The sequence below is a fragment of the Dipodomys merriami genome, unplaced genomic scaffold (genome assembly GCF_024711535.1).
Source record: "Dipodomys merriami isolate MVZ:Mamm:240054 unplaced genomic scaffold, mDipMer1.0.p SCAF_1, whole genome shotgun sequence".
NCBI lineage: Eukaryota > Metazoa > Chordata > Mammalia > Rodentia > Heteromyidae > Dipodomys > Dipodomys merriami.
This window is the reverse complement of record NW_027202270.1, coordinates 58,934,704-58,953,934: the sequence shown is the minus strand read 5'-3', so window position 1 is coordinate 58,953,934 and position 19,231 is coordinate 58,934,704. Positions and strand designations below refer to the sequence as shown.

The window sequence follows — 19,231 nt, the reverse complement described above, 5'->3', positions numbered from 1 at the left end:
TCTTGTAATATCTTCTGGGAATGAATCTCAGAAGATTTATATACAATTATAGAAATCATAGTGGTGGCTGGGAGAGTAATTGAAGTAGTAGAAGGCTTGATTAGCCAGTGCAAATATCACACATGCACACTCATACACACACACACACACACACACACACACACACACACACACACACACACACACAATTTAAATGTATATCCGGGAAGTTCACAATGTGATTTCCAATATATATGGTAAATTTAGAGAAATAATGTATAGTGATTGACATAATCATTAGAATTGTGAAAAAATATGATCAAGACATGCTTATTTGTTTGATATTGATATGTGTTAGGCTTCTTAAAAATGATATGGTGAGTATACTTTAACAGAACACATTACCTGTTTTATAATAATCATTTTTTACAATTGATATTTCAGATATTACCATGTGTTTAGCATTTTGAAATGGGAATATCTCTAGCAGTTTTGTTCATCTGGATTGTAGTTGTGACATCTATTTACATGTGAATCAAATAGTTACTAAGTAACACATGCCTATGAAAACCAAGCTTTTGCAAAACTTGCTAAAATGTTTAGCCCTCAAGAGGATACAAAGCTCACAAATGGCTCTTTTACAAAGATGTCTGAATTATTGGCAATCCATAATAAGTGTAGGCCAGTTTCTTAAACTATCTTCTTATTAAGGTGTATTAGACAATAATGATTCTATAACTAGTTCAGAGACACTTGTATGCAGTTCTTTTTATAATCATTTCACAGTATAAATTGTTACAATATTATTTTGAATGTTTTAAAGAACAGGTTTAATCTTCTGTGGTAGAAAAGATGAAATAGGTTACACTGATTATTGAATATCGTTCACAGAGACTCACCTTGAGACATGTTAACAGTAACCAGTGTCTTGACGAACCTTCTGAAGAAGACAAAATGGTGCCCACCATGCAGGACTGCAGCGGAAGCAGATCCCAACAGTGGCTGCTGAGAAACATGACTTTGGGGGCTTGAAGATTCTTCCCCCCAGCCATGGAGGTGTCTACATTTTGTTTCTTCATTGTTTTAGTTAGAGGAAGGTATTAACTTTGCTGAATTGAACATTAAAAAAAATCCTTTTAGTACTCTAAAACAGTTGTTTACATTTCTAGGAATGTTTGATTATTTCCCTACTAAAATTTGTATCTGATTGAAGAAGCACATAAAAATATAAATAATAGCAGATGTTATTAAACATTGGAACAACTTGAAAAACAAATAGTGTTTGCTTTAAAATAATCTTTATTGTCCTCACATCACAGGGTTCTTGGGGAAATTATTTTATTTTTTGTTGTCATAGAGATTAAAAAGAGAATGTAATGCCTTATGAAATAACTTCATTATAAAATATTATCAGTTACTTTATAAATTCACTGTTTCTACAGGAGTTTCATGGAAACAAATGTTGAATTTTTATGTCAATAATATGACTATAGAATAAATTATTTATTGGCATTGATTTCATCATTTAAATATTAGGCTCCATATTTTGTACCAAGAAAAACAATTAAATTGCATATTCAATTCATATCTTTATATTAATAACAACCAATTCCACATTGTGGCACATACCTGTAATCCTAGCTCCACAAGAATGCTAAAATTTGAGGATCAGTGTTTGAAGCCAACTTGGCCAGAAAAGTCTATGAGACACTTGTTTGAGTGGTAGAGCACTAGCCTTGAGTACAGAAGCTAATAGACAGAGTTAAAGCCCTGAGTTTAAGCCCCACAACTGGCACAAAATAAAAATGAAAGAATGAAGGAAAGAAAGAAAGGACAATAGAAAATGAGAGTGAGAGAGAGCGAGAGAGAGAGAGAGCGAGAGTGGATGAGAGAGAGAGAGAGAGAGAGAGACAGAGAGAGAGACAGAAAGAAAGAGAGAGAGAGAGAAGAACTGGAAACAAAATGAAAGAAAAGCCAAAGAAAGAAAAAGAAGGAAAAGAAATGCAATGAGTCAGATAATCAGGAGTAGATGAAGGTAAACTGCCACAATTGCTGTAAGATATTTCAGCTCAGTTGTGGTCATTCCTCGCAGACTGAAGATCAACAAGTCTGCTCCCAGAGTTGATGTCAGAAACCCCAATCCTTAAGTGATCTCTTGCCTCTAAATTATATCTTTTGTGTTTACTGGCAGGGGTAGATAATATTTCTCTTGGAAGGGTCATTTGGATATTTATGACATCATTTACAGTCTTAGATTTATTGAATTTCACTTTGATAAAAAGCTCCTAGATGTAATGAAGTTTAAGTACCCACACACAGTCCTTGGCAGGGGTAGATCAAATGATTTTACTAGCCTTATAAGGCTCCTAGACCAGATATATCCCCATGCCTGCAAAAGGCTGTAGCTTACCACTTATACTGTACAGAATTGTAAGTGAGGGTAAAGTTGTAGACTTAATTTTTAACTCTTATACATTTAGAGGTTTTGGTTTTTTTGCTATTGCTGTTCAAATTTTATATTAAAAATAATACATTGCTATTAGAATGTCATTACTATTCTGTAGTACTTAACAATTTCATCACCTGGAGAGTAAACTTGCAGTACGTTTCTAATTAAACTGCTATTTATCATTTTCCATAAATTAGGGTCCAAGAGACTCAGTCATAATTAGGTTAAGATCATGCACAAAATACTTTTGTATTCCAATTACATAAGCATAAGACATGAAAAGAAAGAAAAATATATCAATGACATTTTGAGTAATATGTTTTATAATTTTTTTTTGTCATGGGGCTTGAACTCTGGGCCTGGGTGCTGTCCCTTAGCTCTTCAGCTCAAGGTGAGCGCTCTACCACTTGAGCCACAGCACCACTTCTGGTTTTCTGGTGGTTTATTGGAGATAAGAGTCTCATAGACTTTCCTGGGCTGGCTTTAAACTGCAATCCCCAGATCTCAGTCTCCTGAGTAGCTAGGATTACAGGCATGAGCCACCAGTGCCTGGCTTATGTATTATAATTTAATAGCATTTTTAATTCTCATAAAGTTGTTCTACCTATATTTTTTACTTGTGATCAAAATCTACTTAGCAGCCAAGAGAAATTTGGGTTCAGGTGGGATTGAGGAAGAAGACTCCTCTGAAACAGATTACATTTTCCTGTGCCTCATTTCACTGTAAAAGCTCTTATGAAGTGTTCAGTTTTTCTAAACCTTTCCTCTTTCCCTCCCCCACCACACACACCCCTACATGCACATTCTTTCATGCTCATACACTAACAATATATTGTTTTATAATTTTTTTTTGGGGGGGGGGTCCGGTCGTGGGCCTGAACTCTGGGCCTGGACGTTGTCCCTTAGCTCTTCAGGTCAAGGCTAGCGCTCTACCACTTGAGCCACAGTGCCACTTCCGGCTTTTTTTTGCTTTTGTGGTGCTGAGGAATCGAACCCAGGGCCTCACGCATGCAAGGCAAGCGCTCTACCACTGAGCCACCTTCCCAGCCCTGTTTTATAATTTTTAAAAAACACATTCTGAATGACAATAAAATTCAATTATATTTACTACTGACATTCCTTCTTCATTTTACTCTATTGTTGCAATTCTAGACAAGAATTTTACAACGTGGACTGCTTCAGATTTTCTCCTTCAAATATAGACATCCCCCACTCCAAAATCAGTAAAGATCCTTGGATAGCTAAAATTCTAAATGAAAGTTTAACTATTAATTTTTTAATGGACATGGTTTATAGTAAATTGGGAAAGAAGTCACAATATTAAAATGATTACAGCTTATCAAGTCAACTGAGGCTTAACCTAACCACATCCTTTTGTTTTCCTTTTTGCTCCTTAATTTCCCTTTGTCTTGATAAAAATTAGGTGAAATGTTCCCAAAATTATTACTTAAACTTGAAAGCCTATATACCTGTGAACTGGTCCAACTTATTTTTTTGGCCAATCAAACTTCATGTTCCCTAGAAAATAGTTAATGACAAATTTTTGAAAACATGTATACTTCATGGAAGCTGAATATGAAACATTTTAGCCATATTTTGAATAACTTAAAGTTTATTATGATCATAGTAAAAATACAAAAAAAATAAAACTTCATGAGTTTTATGCCAAAGAATATTTTTCAAAGTCTTCAGAGGGTGTGGACACCTGCTGTAATTATATCTAACATTAAAAATATTGGAAAATATTACAAAACACTCCAAACCAGAAAAAAAACATTCTTTTTTTTTTTCAAAAATATCTGCGTTCAGAACAGGTTATCAAAATCCTAATTGGAATCATAATGCTGTACTTTACTAGGGAACTGGGCTACTACTACTCATTATAAGGTATTTCTCACTTCCCTTCTTTATGGTCTGTCACATCTGAATTATTATAACACTAACTTCCCAAATGCTCAGGTCAAAGATCTATTTCACTTTTGACTTGTCTTTCAATTTCCTTTAGTCCAATAGCAAATTACATTGTTGCTCCTCTCTACTTGTAACTAAAACAAATAATTTTCCACCACATCTTCCGTATGTCACTACCTCTAACCATTGTGTATGTTATGTGCCTCTATCTTGGTTCCTCACTGTTTGTCAGTCTTGTTTCAAATAGTCTGTGCTGAACATGACCAAAACCAAATAGAACCATTTCAGGTTCTATAGAATAGGAATTTGTTTCCTTTCTCTGTATGCAATCTTCCAGTATATTTTCATATCCCTCCAGTGACCTTAAAAGTCCTTCATGATGACGCTTCTCTACACAGTCATGTACTACACATGTATATACACATGTACATACAAATCTCGTACAAAACACATACATGTGTAAATGCATACGTACATGCATGGAGATACATATCTCTCATCACCTAGATGTATACACACATCTGAAATATATAACTATGCCTTTTTTCATAATCTGCATTTTAATTATTCTCTTAAGCAAGATTTTTCCTTAGTGTTCTGTTGCTACTGCCTCACAGGGGTCTCTCATAGACTTTCTTTAGGACTTTATTTAAATATTATCCTATCAATAAGCCAAACCATTTTCCCACCTGCCCTTTTGATCCTCTGTACCTCTGAAAAACTGTATACTCTTTATTTTCTTCCACACCTCTCCAAGCCCCTAACCCTCATCATGTATACTACAGTATAAATCTCACTTTACTTTGCTTTTTGTTTTGTTTCATTTGATTTGCTTTCAGTTGTGGGGATCAAATCTAGTGCTGCATCTGTGCTAGATAAACTCTTTGCCAACCCGTATTCCATTTTCAAGGCAGGGTCTTCTGCCTGCTTCATTCACACTGTATTTTAGCAGCTGGTATATATCTTGGCACATACTAAGTACTCTAAAAGTTTCTTGAACAATGAACTGGAAAGTATGTGTTAAAATTGTTAAGAGTTACTGTATCATATTTTTCTACTTAAATTAAATCCCATGATATATTTATATGGTATGTGCATAACATTGTCTTCGTGGTAATTTTTTCCTATCTTTTTATGTTAAAATATGGATTAGATGTCATCCTCATTGATAAAATATAAAATATCCTGCCTTATAGAAATGAAATGACATATTATGAAATTGCTGCTATTTTATATGAGTTGCTTCATTAAGCTAAAAATAACGTTAATTTTTAAACTTTATTCAAGGGCCACCTGAAGTTCAAAGTTTTTTGAGTTTTAGAGGAAAGATATACATTCTCTGAAGAATAATATCTATATGATGTCCTTTATAAAATTTTATTTTCTGAGTGAAAAAAATCTGTGAACAAAACAGAATTATATAGAAACTTAAGCAATCAACAAAGATGGTATTTCCTTGGTCTCTTTGTTTATAGGAAGGACTATGCCCCAGCTGTGTAACAGTATGATCTTTGCTCAGGAACCTTATAGGTACAAGTAAAGTTTCTAAGACACCTCCCAATAGTATTGCTCACATATATTTCAAGAAGGGTGAAATAACAAGAAAAAATGCCTTCATAAAAATTTTGTCATTGGTACATGGATTCTTAAGAAATATTTAAATTGTTTATTCAAATTATTAAAATATATGCTATGACACAATATCACGGACAGCAAAAATACAGATTCCATGAAAACAGACTGATTATAGAACAATTGTATCATCATTGGATAAACCGGGTTTCAGGAAACCAAAGCAAAGCCTTTTCATCAGTAACATGGAATACAGTTGCTTTCTGTTTCTTTTTAAATATGTTTCAGTTAAAAGTAAGGATGGCCTACAGCTTGCACAGAGTATTAGACCATTTATTACTCTGAATGTGTTTCTTGGCTTCCCAGTGTAGCTTGGTAGTCTCCAGTAAACTTAACATAAATTTGATTTTCCTTCATGGTTAGAAATAGTCTGATAGCCGGGCGCCAATGGCTCTCGCCTGTAATCCTAGCTACTCAGGAGGCTGAGATCTGAGAATCACGGTTCAAAGCCAGTCGGGGCAGGAAAGTTGGTGAGACTATTACAATAAACCACGAGAAAACCAGAAGTGGCAGCTGTGGCTCAAGCAGTAGGGAGGTCGCCTTGAGCTGAAGAGCACAGGGGCAGCACCCAGGCCCAGAGTTCAAGCCCCACGACCGACCAAAAAAAAAAAAAAAAATACCATGATAAATAAAATTTTCTTAAAATACATAGAAGGCAAGGAAATCATACAATAACAATGGAATGACTGGTTTTTAATTTTTTTGAAAATATGATGAACAGTTAGGAATAGAGTATAAATTTCTTCCTTAATCCTCAAGACATTGACTCCCCGCAACCCCCCCTCCTCCCCCCATCTCCTCCCATCCCACACACTACTGCTTTTACCATTTGGGAAATGATGATCATACACAATCACATCAGTTACTTACATGTCATCTAGAATTGCTAAATCTAGTCTCCAAGGAGGCAAAACTTGTATGCTTTCTGAAGAAAAATACACTGTTTTTACAAATACCAAGAATTTAAGATGTTCAAGCTCTTCACGGATGTGTCACCATCCACAAGCTGTTATTCAGCATAAATGAGAACTTTGAAGCTTAAATAAAGCTCCAAATTGGTTGGGCAGTAAAACTTCAATTGTCAATAGGCAGCTTCTGTTTCAGGATTTAATTACTGCCCACCCCTTTCCCCAATATGTTCAAATACAGAAGAGAGAAGATGAACCACTGTTCTGTACAGCACAGGATACATGAGGTTTGTCCATACCATGTTCAACCTGTTATTACATATTAGCTAGTGTATGAATTTAAGGTGTTGAATGGACACCAGCAATGTATTCTAAATATTTTGTGTAAATTTGTGCCCAACTTTTGTTTTATATTATTCAATAAATTCTAAAGGAAATTTCATTGTATTTGTTTTTAAAATCTCTCTGAAATAGTAGTGTTATGGGATAGTCATTTGTCAACTGTCTTTTAAGTCAAAGAATACTATGATGACATTATATGAAGTTATTTGTTTTACGTGAGAGTGAATAATAATTTATCTTCTGTTTTAAATGAGCTGGAATGAAAGTGGGAAGTTAGATGATAAATATATAGATATATGCAATATATCTATAACGTATCTATTTCAAAAATGAAATTCTCATCATGCATTTTGTTGATGTACAATCGGATGTTAGTTGCTTGGTTCCAGTTGTGTTTTCAGCTAAAATTAGTGTAAGGGAACAAAAAATAAAACAGATTTGATCCTATGATTTGTTATTTTTTCAGGGCGAGCTTTTATTTTCCAGTCAGTGTAGTCACAACTAGAAAGAAGTAATTTGAAAAATGTCTTAGATATGCCTGACACACAGTTGTTTAACATTTATAAAAGTAGATTGTGCATAAAGTATTGAACATTTTAAATATTGTAAGCATCATTCAATGGTATAATTGTCCTTCTGATGTAAATTTAAATATTTATACATTTTTGTAGAATTAAAATATGCCAATTTAGTTTTTCCTTTTGTATATGTTGTCTTTTTTCCCCAAAACATTGTTATTGTTTCAAATAGAAAAACAACTTCAGTATTTTATGTTTGTGTTTCATTTGTACATTACTTAAGTGCCTATGGTTATCACTGGGCAGCAAGAAAGTGTTGAAACCCTTGTATGAATTTTTTTATATCTAAAACCTATCAAATAGAAAATTCAGATATTTATTTATTTAAAATACTATTTTATTTCTCTCTAAATGGAGACATTAATTTTTTCTTTCTTATAAAAGTGACTTAGGAAAGAAAAGTTCAAATTTTAATATAAATTTTATGATGAAATTTGCTTTCCAGAACACTACTTAAAACCCTGAAAGGTCTGTCTGTCTGTTTCTGGTGGGTAAAGCCTTTTTATAGCCACAGAGATTTAATCTTACAGTTCCCAACACAGTCAGATCCAAGGAAGAAAATTATATAAGATCATTTAAGATGAAAGAAAATAGAAGTGAGTAAAAGTAGAAAAGGAGAGAAGGATTCCAAAGAAGGATCAACAAATAAAAGGAAGGAAACAAAAGATAAGGAAGGATGGACAATGGGAAGAAAGGAAAGGAGGGAATGAAGAAGTGAAAACAATAGAATTCTACCATTATCTAATTCATAATTTTGTTCTGAAAGAAGTTCATCTAAGGCCAGGTAAATGGCAGAGAGCATTTTGGAGGTGGAGACCAGAGGAAAGAGTTTGAGGCCATAATATGCTATAGTTAATATCTTGTTTCCGTTACCCCAAAATTGTAAAACAAAGAAAAATCTCACCAGATTATTGAAATTCTGAAATTCATAGACTTGCAAAATTAAATATTTCATTGTTTTTTGCAGATTTTTCTACAATTAATATGGGTAAAGGAGGTTGTCTGAACTTTCTGTCTTACACACAAAATGTCCCTTCTTACATTCTATAAGCCAGTGATGACACCATGTACCCAAATATGCTACTCTTTTGTCTTTCTTTGGGGATTTGTAGGGCTAACGAGATAGTCAGGTTAACCTACTAAAGAAAACCCACTCACTTAAGGTTTGCACAGATCCATAACTTACCTGATTTTCTTTATTTTTCTGAAACTGGTAGAAACAAAACATGAAGTCACAACCCCAGTGACTGAGCTCTCTTCCTCAGAAAAGGAAATGATCAGCTGGCCTCTCTTCCTACTCATTCTTTCTTGACATAATTATCTTTTCTATATGATAAAGGCTAAATCTCCACCCTATTATCAGAAAGACTAGCCACATACTGAGCCAACTGAATTTTTTTGACAGAAATCTTTCCACAAATTTTGTGAAGGGAAAACACAGACAAACATGCAAGCATCTAAAATAGGTTTTAAAGATTTGTTATGACCTTGATGGAGCAAGTATCCTGCATCTGCTGTGTAAAATACATAAGGTGTAGGCTATGTGATTAATACTGTTGAAACTATCCAGTTTAGAATTGAGAGTTGTCACCATTGAGATGAATGGTGTCTGTGTCTTCAGTTCCTGAGCCTGCAGCTTTATTTCTCTATGCACATATTCAATGTTTGCCTTTACACTATAATAGAATTAAATTGAATATATAGAAACATTCAAGAATCTCTCTCTCTATGGACCAAAGTGAGTGGTGAATCCATATTTCCCACTTATTTTTGTTATATAGACAAGATATAGTTTGTTCATTGGATATAGTTTGTTCATTTCTTGGGTTTTGTCCTAGTTCATTGGTCAATTCTTGCAGTTTTCCTTTACTACATACTCCACCACTTAATCCCTTAATGTTTTACTCCTTCATAGTACAACCTTTAGTCCTCTTCTCTATTTGCCTTCAGTTGTGGTTGATCTTATATAGGAAATGTATTCAGTACCTTTAAGAATGCCTTAAGACCAAATATCCCTCCAGTTCCAAACTGTTGATACTAGTTAAATGACTACATGACATGTCTCGAAGGATGACTAATAGATATCACATATTACTATGTCCAAAACTGAACCCTACCTTTCTCTACAGATGTTCAATGAATTAGTACATTTTTCTGCAACTGTAACAAAATATCTGAAACTAGATAGTTTTTAATGAGTAATTTTTTATTTGGTTCAGTTCTGAGAGCTTAAAACTTAGCACTGACACCAGGTCAGGTTCTTCCTATTGGTTCACTCATGATACAATTCAGAAGCATAAAAGAAAGCAAAACTAAACATAAAGGGTGGGCTAATCTTACTTTTTATAGCAAATCCATGTTCACATCAGCCAACACTCGTGCAATAAAAACATTGATCTGTTTACAGGGCAGAGACTTCATAACCTAAATATATCATATTAGGCCTATCTTCCAACATTTTTTCATTAGCAATGAACTTTGAGGGATATATTGCAACCAGAGTGAATTCAAAGAGATTTTCTCTCTCCATTGATAACAAGCCCTTCTGCCAAGTACTCAGGCCAAAACTCTCAGTATTACTGACTTCTTTGTCCATTAGAAAATTACATTGATTTGACCTTCATAGTGTTCCTAAAGCTAATCACTTCTTTCCATCTCTACTACTACAATACTGGTCTGAACCACAGGTCTGAGCTACCATCTAAATTGTTCCTGTAGTCTTGTGTTTACCCAGTTGCTAATGCTTATCCTCTTCCAGTCTGCTCTCAAACAAAGGTCGAATGATAGTATAAAAATATGACTCTGGGGCTGGGAATGTGGTTTAGCAGTAGTGTGCTTGTCTAGCATGCACGACGCCTTGGGTTTGATTCCTCAGTGCCACATAAAAACAGAAAAAGCTGGCACTCTGGCTCAAGTGCTAGTATGCTAGCCTCGAGCAAAAAAAGCTCAGGGACAATGTCCAGACCCTGAGTTCAAGCCCCAGGACTTGCAAAAAATAAAATAGTACCCTGATATTCTCTTCTCCCCTCCAAACGTGCAAATGGTTTTCTTGTTTTGCACAAAAGGTCATGTTCTTGCCATGACCTACCTAAAAAACTGCATTTTATAACTACCTGTAATGCTGATTTTTTTTCTGTTAGAATAATTGCAGTCTTTGCATTATCCTCTAACTCTGTCATCCTTAATCTGTCTTTGACCAACCTAGACATTCAGAGGGTTTAGGGCTATTAGTTCAAATATCTGTTCTTAGTTATTTAAATGCTCTCATTCATTCACCTTGATGAAAAGTTAAATTCTTAATCATATCCTCTATCTAACCTTTTCAGTTCTCTCATTTGGATATATCAACCTATAATCCCATGATTTATTTTTGGTTTCATAGCACATATAACTTGTTTATATAATATCTAATTTGCTAGTTATTTTCCATACATTGTCATTTATTGCCACTCTCTCTCCACCAACTTTCCCACCAAACACCCACTACTTGATTGTAAGATAATAAGCACAGGGACATCATTTCATAGTTACATATTGTACTATTTAGAACAATGCCTGACATGTTTCAGGCACTCAATATATATATTTTTAGTGTCAAATGAATTTTTATCTTCTTTTCCCTTTGCTAGTGTACTGTATCCGTTGCTGCTGGTGAGAGTGGGTGGTGGGTAGAAACCGTGAAAGGACTTTATGATTTTTTTTGTTCTTTTTTGTGTTGACACATTTTAACCTCCTCCTTACTTTATAAAAATGTCCTCCTACTAAAAGCATTGCACCGTTTTCCCTCATTGTAACACTATTAATTTTTAAGGGAATGGATGCATTTGGAACTTGAGACAACTTCATAATTATATGAGTTTTAGAGTAATTAGATTTGATATGACCCAGATGGGCATTTTTCCTCTAATAGAAGCATGGTATTTTGTGATAGGATAATGAAATGTTAGGATGACAAGGCAGCTGGAGATGTGATCCATCCCTGAATAATAATATAACATTTGCAATCACAAATTTTATTTGTGTAACTCTATTGTAATTTCTCTAAAGCTTATTTCTAAAAATCTCATACTTAATGTTATTCATTCCTAACCTACATAGACAAAAAGAAACTCTATAGCATAAATTTACACATTCAAATTTTTTTAAGTGCTGAAAAGTTGATTCCACTACTGTGCCCTAAGGGTCATCATTTACGTGGAACACTCTCTGGAAGTGAATCAGGCAACACCTCTGTCTTATATTTGTCAGATCTGAGAAACATAAATCTGACTCTGCCAGCCTTACAATACATATTATACCTATTATTTTCCACCTGATATGGACAGGTCTAGGAGGGACCAATCATGCATCCCTTTGAGCAAGAGATGGGAATATAAGTTCTTGTTAGCAGCACTACAGGAGGCAAGCTCTGAAGATCTAATGACTTGCTTGTACATGATAAAGATGCCTTCCAATGCCAGTCAAGCCACATAAGAACTTTATCTCCTCAGGAGTCTTATTTACTGTGAATGTTTTCTGGGTTTTTTTCCCATCATATAATTAGAGTGGAATGAAAATAGGATGAACTTTTGAACACAAGTGACATGGGTTGGCATCTCACATGGGCCACCTCCCAGGAGTGCTGAAACCTCCTTATCCTTCTTAGCTAACTTCAGGATGCTCTAACGGTTCTGAGAATTAGCAACAATTTGGATAAAGGTTCTGTTGACTATGTAGGTGCACATTTGCCTGAAACAGCTATGTTCGTTGTTGAATCTTCCAGAAGAATATCTGATAAAAAGGACGCTTTCAATGAATAAGAATTGCTCATCATTTTATATTTTGCTTTTTGTTCATTTGTCCCTTCATGAACAGAAATTGGTTTCCCTTTTGCACCATAAGCAGACTAAAAGCTACTTCAGTGTTCTATCCTTGTGGGCCAACCTTTCAGTGGGGTACAATTTAATCTACAGCACACTTAGGATGAACATTTTGGAATTTAGGATATTTGTGTAAGAGACTCTTCAGAGCAGCTTTAGTCAAATAGGAGCAACTTAGGCTTTCAGACAGCCAGGCTGTAAGCATTTTGCCCCATCTTTTTGAATACAAAAAAAAAGCTATGCAGCAATAATATTAAATGTTATTTGTACAGGTATTTTGAAAATATTTGCAACTCTTTGAGCTACCGCTGCTTATTTTTTCAAAAGATGCAATTAATTGCAAAGATCAAATTAATGTATGTATGCCCATACATGTTCTTGTATAACTTATATTTCACACTAAAAGGTGAAGTAGCTTATCATTACTTAATACCATTACTTACAATTAGTGACAATCTAGGATTATTTACTTTTTCTCAAAGGACTTTTTAGCATATATTCTAATATTTCTTTAATTTTTAACCTATCCACTGAAAAACATTACCAATTCAGAAACATTTGCCAACAGAAAAATAATACAACTTAATTATAATTTGTGCTTCTGAAAATTCTCTTGGTTTTAATCAAATTCTAGGATTTATTATAATGTTAAAAAATTGTTGATTTGTTTTCCTCTGAATTTTTTCAGAAGGCTCATGTCTTTCTAATGAAAGTTAGTTAATGATAACAATTTTTTGTGTTATGTGACTATTTGTGTATATGTCTGATTATCACTAACTACATGATGAATTGATGATCTATTATTAACTTATAAATTTGGAAAAAGATGAACACATCTGTTTGCATTTTCAGTAGCTGCATTTCAATTAATTAATCACGTTGCAATTTTCAAGGAAGGACCTTGTAATTTAGAAGAGCCATCCTCATGGTCTATTCACTACCCGGGCAAAATATTTCCTTCTCATTCTCCCTCTTATATGCCAACCCACTTCCTTCACTTACTTGCCTTCCAAACACATTGCTAAGAAGGTGATGGCTATTGGTATTCTCTGAAAGTTTTCCCAAACTTAAAACAATATAAGGGAAAATAACTTGCTTAAGGGAAAATAACTTGAATAGCTATAAATTAAGACAAAAAAGAAAGTCTTATAAATCTCAATGAAAAGTATTATCACACAAATACATAGCCTATTAAATATTGTCATTAGCTAACAGAATGCACTGAAAAAAAAGAAAACTAGTAGTTGGGTTTCTTTTTTTTTTTTTTTTACTATATTTCAGCATAGATAATGTATTTTGAGAAAATTATTTTTAAATTAAAACCCATGAGCCAACACACAATGACATAAGACTACTTACTTTTTAAAATTTTGTTTCTTTTTTTTCAAATTCTTTATTGTGATTAAGTGACTACATAATTTCCCAAATTTCACAGTATTGTGGGATAGAGAAGCTTAGTTAAAGTCACAAACACATTCTAACTTTTGTGGGGCAAATGGTCTATCATGGTCTATAACATTGATGAGTTCTATGAGCTTTGTGATACAGTTATTTCTTCCACATTGGGTGATGTTTATTTCTCTTGTTTTGCATAGCATCAGCTGTTCCTTCTTTTCCACTTGTTCCCTCCCTCCCATCGCTGCCATTGAGTTGCTTAGTTCATTTTGGTCAATGTCCAGTGCAGCTGATAGGTCCCGCTGTTGTATGTTTTTCCCTGATTCCCTGTAGTTCTGTGTCATCCTCCTGGTTTCCCTCCAGTGTGCACATATATACCATATATGTGATCAGCAGAATGGGGTTATTTAGTAGTGATTCAACCAGATGAGTCCTTTGTTTCTTAAGCTTTGTTAATTTTGTCATATCACCTTATATTTTGGATTTAACATCCACTTATCAGGGAGACCATGTGCCGTTTGTCTCTTTGCTCTTGGCTTACCTTGCTCAACATGATTTCTTCTAGCTCTACCATTTCCCTGTAAATGCCATTATTTTGTCCTTTCTAATTGCTGTATAGTATTCAATTGTGTATAGATACCACAATTTTTGGATCCATTCATCTGTGGTGGGGCATCTGGGTTGTTTCCATATCCTGGCTATTGTGAACAGTGCTTCAATAAACATGGAGGTGCATGTGTCCTTGTATACTGGTTCCTGTTGTTCAGGATAGATGCCTAGAAATGGTATGGCTAGGTCATAAGGGAGATCAGTATTTAGCTTTCTATACTGCTTTCCAGAGTGGTTGTATCAGTATACATTCTCACCAGCACTGTAACAGGGTTCCTCTTTCTCCGCATCCCTGCCAGCATTTGTTGTTGGCTGACTTTAGGATGTGGGACATTCTGACTGGGGTAAGGTGATATCTCAGGGTTGTCTTTATTTGCATTTCCTTCACAACCAGGGATGGTGAACATTTTCTCATGTTTTCTTTGCCATTTTTATCTCTTCTTCTGAGAAGTCTCTCTTTAGTTCCTTTGCTCATTTAGTAATTGATTTGTTAGGTTTAGGAGGGATTAGTTTCTTGAGTTCCCTGTATATACTGGATATTAACCCCTTGTCTGATATATTGCTGGTAAATATTTTTCCCAGTTAGTTGGTTGTCTTTCTACCTTGGTTGCTATAGCTTTATCTGTGCAGAAACTTTTTATTTTAAGATAGTCCCATTTGTCAAGTCTCTCTCCAACTTGTTGTGACCCTGGGACTCTGTTCAGGAAGTTCCTTCCTGTGCCCATTAGTTCAAGTGTCTCTCCTACTCTGTCCTGAAGTAGTTTCAGAGATTCAGGTTTGATGTTAAGGTCTTTAATCCATTTTGAGTTGATGTTGGTGCATGGTGATAGGCTGGGGTCCACTTTTAGTTTTCTGAATGTGGCCTCCCAGTTTTCCCAGCACCAGTAGTTGAAGAGGCTGTATTTCTTCCATTGTATGTCTTTGGCTCCTTTGTTGTTAACTTTAAGTAGCTATACAAAGGGGTTGTGATTGAATACATTATGAGTACAATTCATCTTGACCAATGTCTATAATCATTCCTGATGATTAAACATTAAGATGGAGATGAGGAGACAGAAAGAAATGTTAACACATTTATTAAGAAACTGATTTATTTTGTGACTTCCTGCCTATTATATCTATAACCTTTTATTGTTCCAAAGTAAGATGTTTTTCTGCTAAGTATAGCTTAATAGTTAAAAGAGAATATGCTACTACTTCATTTTTTAACCTAAAACATTTATAATTACAGAAAATATATTCACAGTTGGGTGCCCATGCTTACCCTTATAATCCTAACTACTAAGGAGGCTGAGATCTGAGGATCAGGTATTAAAGCTAGGTCAGGCTGCAAAGTCCTTGAGACTGATACCTCATACCTAGTTCACCACTAAAAAAGCAGAAGTGAAGCTATGCTTCCTATGCCTTGAGCAGAAAAACCTAAGGAACAGTGTCCAGGTCCTGAGTTCAAGCCTTAGTATTCCTATGGAAGAAAGGGAAGATGGAAGAAGGAAGAAGAAAGAATGGAAGGGAGGAAGGAAGAAGACGTTACTTTACAATACTATGATGTATTAGGAAGCACATCCTTGAAGTGGACAAATCCAGAGCCAACTGATAACCAGCATCAGAGAATGTCATGAGCCAAACTCACCACCATCTTCATTTCCTACCCCACTGAGACAAGAGGAAAAATCCAAAGTTATAGGAACAACATAGAATGAGTGGGTTAGAAACACTTTGTTCTGACCATAGTGATTAAACCATGGACAGATAAAAGTCAGATTGAACATTTTTTAAAATTTTCTACTTGAACAGATGGAAAATAGTCCTATGTCTTCTCAGAGTTAATTAAAAAAAATCTATACTCTAACCTGTTGTGTACGATTGAGTAGTTAATAAAGAAAAAAGAGAAAGAGTAGAACTTTAGGCTTCCTAAATAAAGTGTACTTTTGTCCTCATTCTTACTTTTATCTGAGCGATTCATCAGTAAATTCTTCTCTTGCTTAAATAAAGCCAAGTTTGGGTTTTAAGCCCACAAAAATAAAGGCATAATTATTATTGATTATTTCACTTAAAGAACGTGGCCATCATTTGATAGCATAAGTAAATGCTAAAATGCACATGACAAACTTCTTGTAAAATTATAATTTATGCAAAGCCAGGTGCCAATGGCTCAAGCCTGTAATCCTGGCTACTTAAGGATGCTGAGATCTGAGGATCATGAATCAAAGCCAGCCCAGTCAGGAAAATCTATGAGAATAATCTCCAATAAAACTACTCAGAAAAAGGTACAAGTTGTGCTGTGGCTTCAGTGGTAGAGTGTTAACCTTGAGAACAGAAAGGCTCAGGGACAGAGCTCAGGTCCTGAGTTCAAGCCCCAGGATCAGAAAAAAAAAAATTGTAATCTATGTGAAACATCTAATTTTGCTTAGGTTAATAAATGTTCTGAAGAAATTAATTTTTTTTCACCACTCATCTCAAATATACCAAAAAAGCATGTACAAATGATCTTATTAAATACGCAGATAAAATGCTTCTAATATATATAAAGCTTAAATTTAAATTGTTAGCTATTTCTTATTGTTTATTTTCAATATTTTATTTCAGTAAAAGAAAATGACTTTAGTAACCTTTTTGACAGAAGTTAGTTTAGGGAGATTTATGAAGAAAACAGAAATATTGTATGAGTTATAATTAGCTACTTAAAGTTTGAAAGTCTATTTATTAAATGACATCTGTGGGTTGTATTTATTTTTCACCTGGTAGCTGCCCAAACTTTACACCCCTGTGAAAGATGACATTGACCAAGGAAGTTTCCCTCCTTAAATTAGTTCTCTAAATTCACAACATGTAGAAAATATTCTATTTAGGTCATTACATAGCTAGAAATATATTTCAACAATGACATATGAAACATGACTTAATTAGAGGATTGATCGAACCTGAATTTTAAAGCAAAATTAATTAGTGTGCATTTGATTAAAATGGATTGTCCATTTTCTTCAGTCAAAATTCTTTAAATGCAGATATTCTGGAGGCAAAAGCTAGGGTAAAGACCATGTTTTGTGATTGATTTGAACATGTCAAGTCCCAGCTTTTTAAGAAACTTATAATATGCTTAAATCATGATCTGCAAAGGTATAATCAACTCAATGCCCCTTGCCTGTCTTCATGTGACATCCAAAGGCTGACTATCTTTGTAATTCTATTTTGTGTATAAAGGAGTAGACGCAATATTGTACCATAGCATTATTTAGTATAATGTCATTGTGAAGCACAGTAGCTCTAGAGAAAGAATGCTCAAAATAACCCCTAGCCATACCTTAGGAGACACTCCTGAGTTCTATATCCTCCCTAGTACCTCCCACAACCACTCCTCCTGCTGGCTAATTAATGGTTAGTTTGTGGTTAGGCCATTTATAAAAACTGAAGTGTGCCTTCACAATGGTAATGTTTGTTTCCCTTGTTTCCCTTGCTTTCCCCTTTCCAGAAAAACTCTTACTTAAGGTTTCATGTATATGGTTGCACACACACACACACACACACACACACACACACACACACACACACACATACACTCATATATATATGAGATATTGCACATATATGAGATATCCTCATATATATGAGTATATATATACATACTTAAAATTGTGTGAAAGCAACCTTGCACTGGCATAGATCCCTCTCATAAATCTACCAAGTCACAAATGCTTATTTTTCTAAAACCTGCTTACTATCATTACTATAAACTCCACTTTTCCAAGCCTTAGAAAGCTGAACTTTTGTAACCTCACGCTTCATCTAGAGCTACTTAGTATGAGCCAATTATTTTCTTTAGTAAGGTACTCCCCATTCTTCTATCAAATTTTTTGCATTTCCACTTTACAATTGTGTTTTTCTCTGTTTGGTGATCCCACCAAACTGGGAAAGACAGTACAGAGTCACTGTTGAAATGAAACAAAGGCCATTTGTGGTCGCAATAATGAAAATCTCAAGGGCAATTCCTCAGATATAAAAAGCAATAAGCAAATGTTTCTATACATTCTATAGCTAATTACTAGTAAAGATTTATTTTTTCCCCCTATGAAGCATTTTTTTTTTGGTCGGTCGTGGGGCTTGAACTCTGGGCTTGAGCATTGTCCCTCAGCTCTTCAGCCCAAGGCAAGCGCAATACCACTTGAGCTACAGCGCCACTTCCACTAGTAAAGATTTATTCAGACTCCTAAGAGCTATAAAATGTTGGCCTAGTCATAAATGGTCATGAATTGTGAATTGTAAATTTAAAAAATGCTTTAACAGGATTTTTTCCCAATATAACAGGATAAAGTAGGGAGAAATAGAAGAGAGAATTATTTCCTGCTCTCCATGCAGGAAATGGAAATGAAAATTCGAAATGACAGTTCTCCTCTGTCCTCTCTACATTGTCTAGACTGTGTGGACTAGCAATTCGTCATCCTTAGACAATGGTTCTAGGTGAGTAGGCAAGGCCTACTCAAAATGGAGGCAACCTTTAGAGTCCCTTTGTTAGTCAAGCCTTTCATTCCTTCTGCCTCTACAGATTTAGATAGTGATTGAATCTTATCTGCA

At 34.7% G+C, this 19,231-nt stretch overlaps 1 protein-coding gene across 1 annotated transcript in view; it reads left to right on the top strand.

Moving 5' to 3' along the window:
• Nucleotides 1-7,794, top strand: part of Galnt13 (polypeptide N-acetylgalactosaminyltransferase 13) — a 544,599-nt gene extending 536,805 nt beyond the window's left edge. Inside the window, exon 13 of the mRNA XM_070023111.1 lies at nt 871-7,794. Within this exon, the coding sequence (XP_069879212.1) occupies nt 871-1,011 (141 nt within the window). The 3' untranslated portion in view covers nt 1,012-7,794. The remainder of the gene's footprint in view (nt 1-870) is intronic.
• Nucleotides 7,795-19,231: the final 11,437 nt, after the last annotated feature.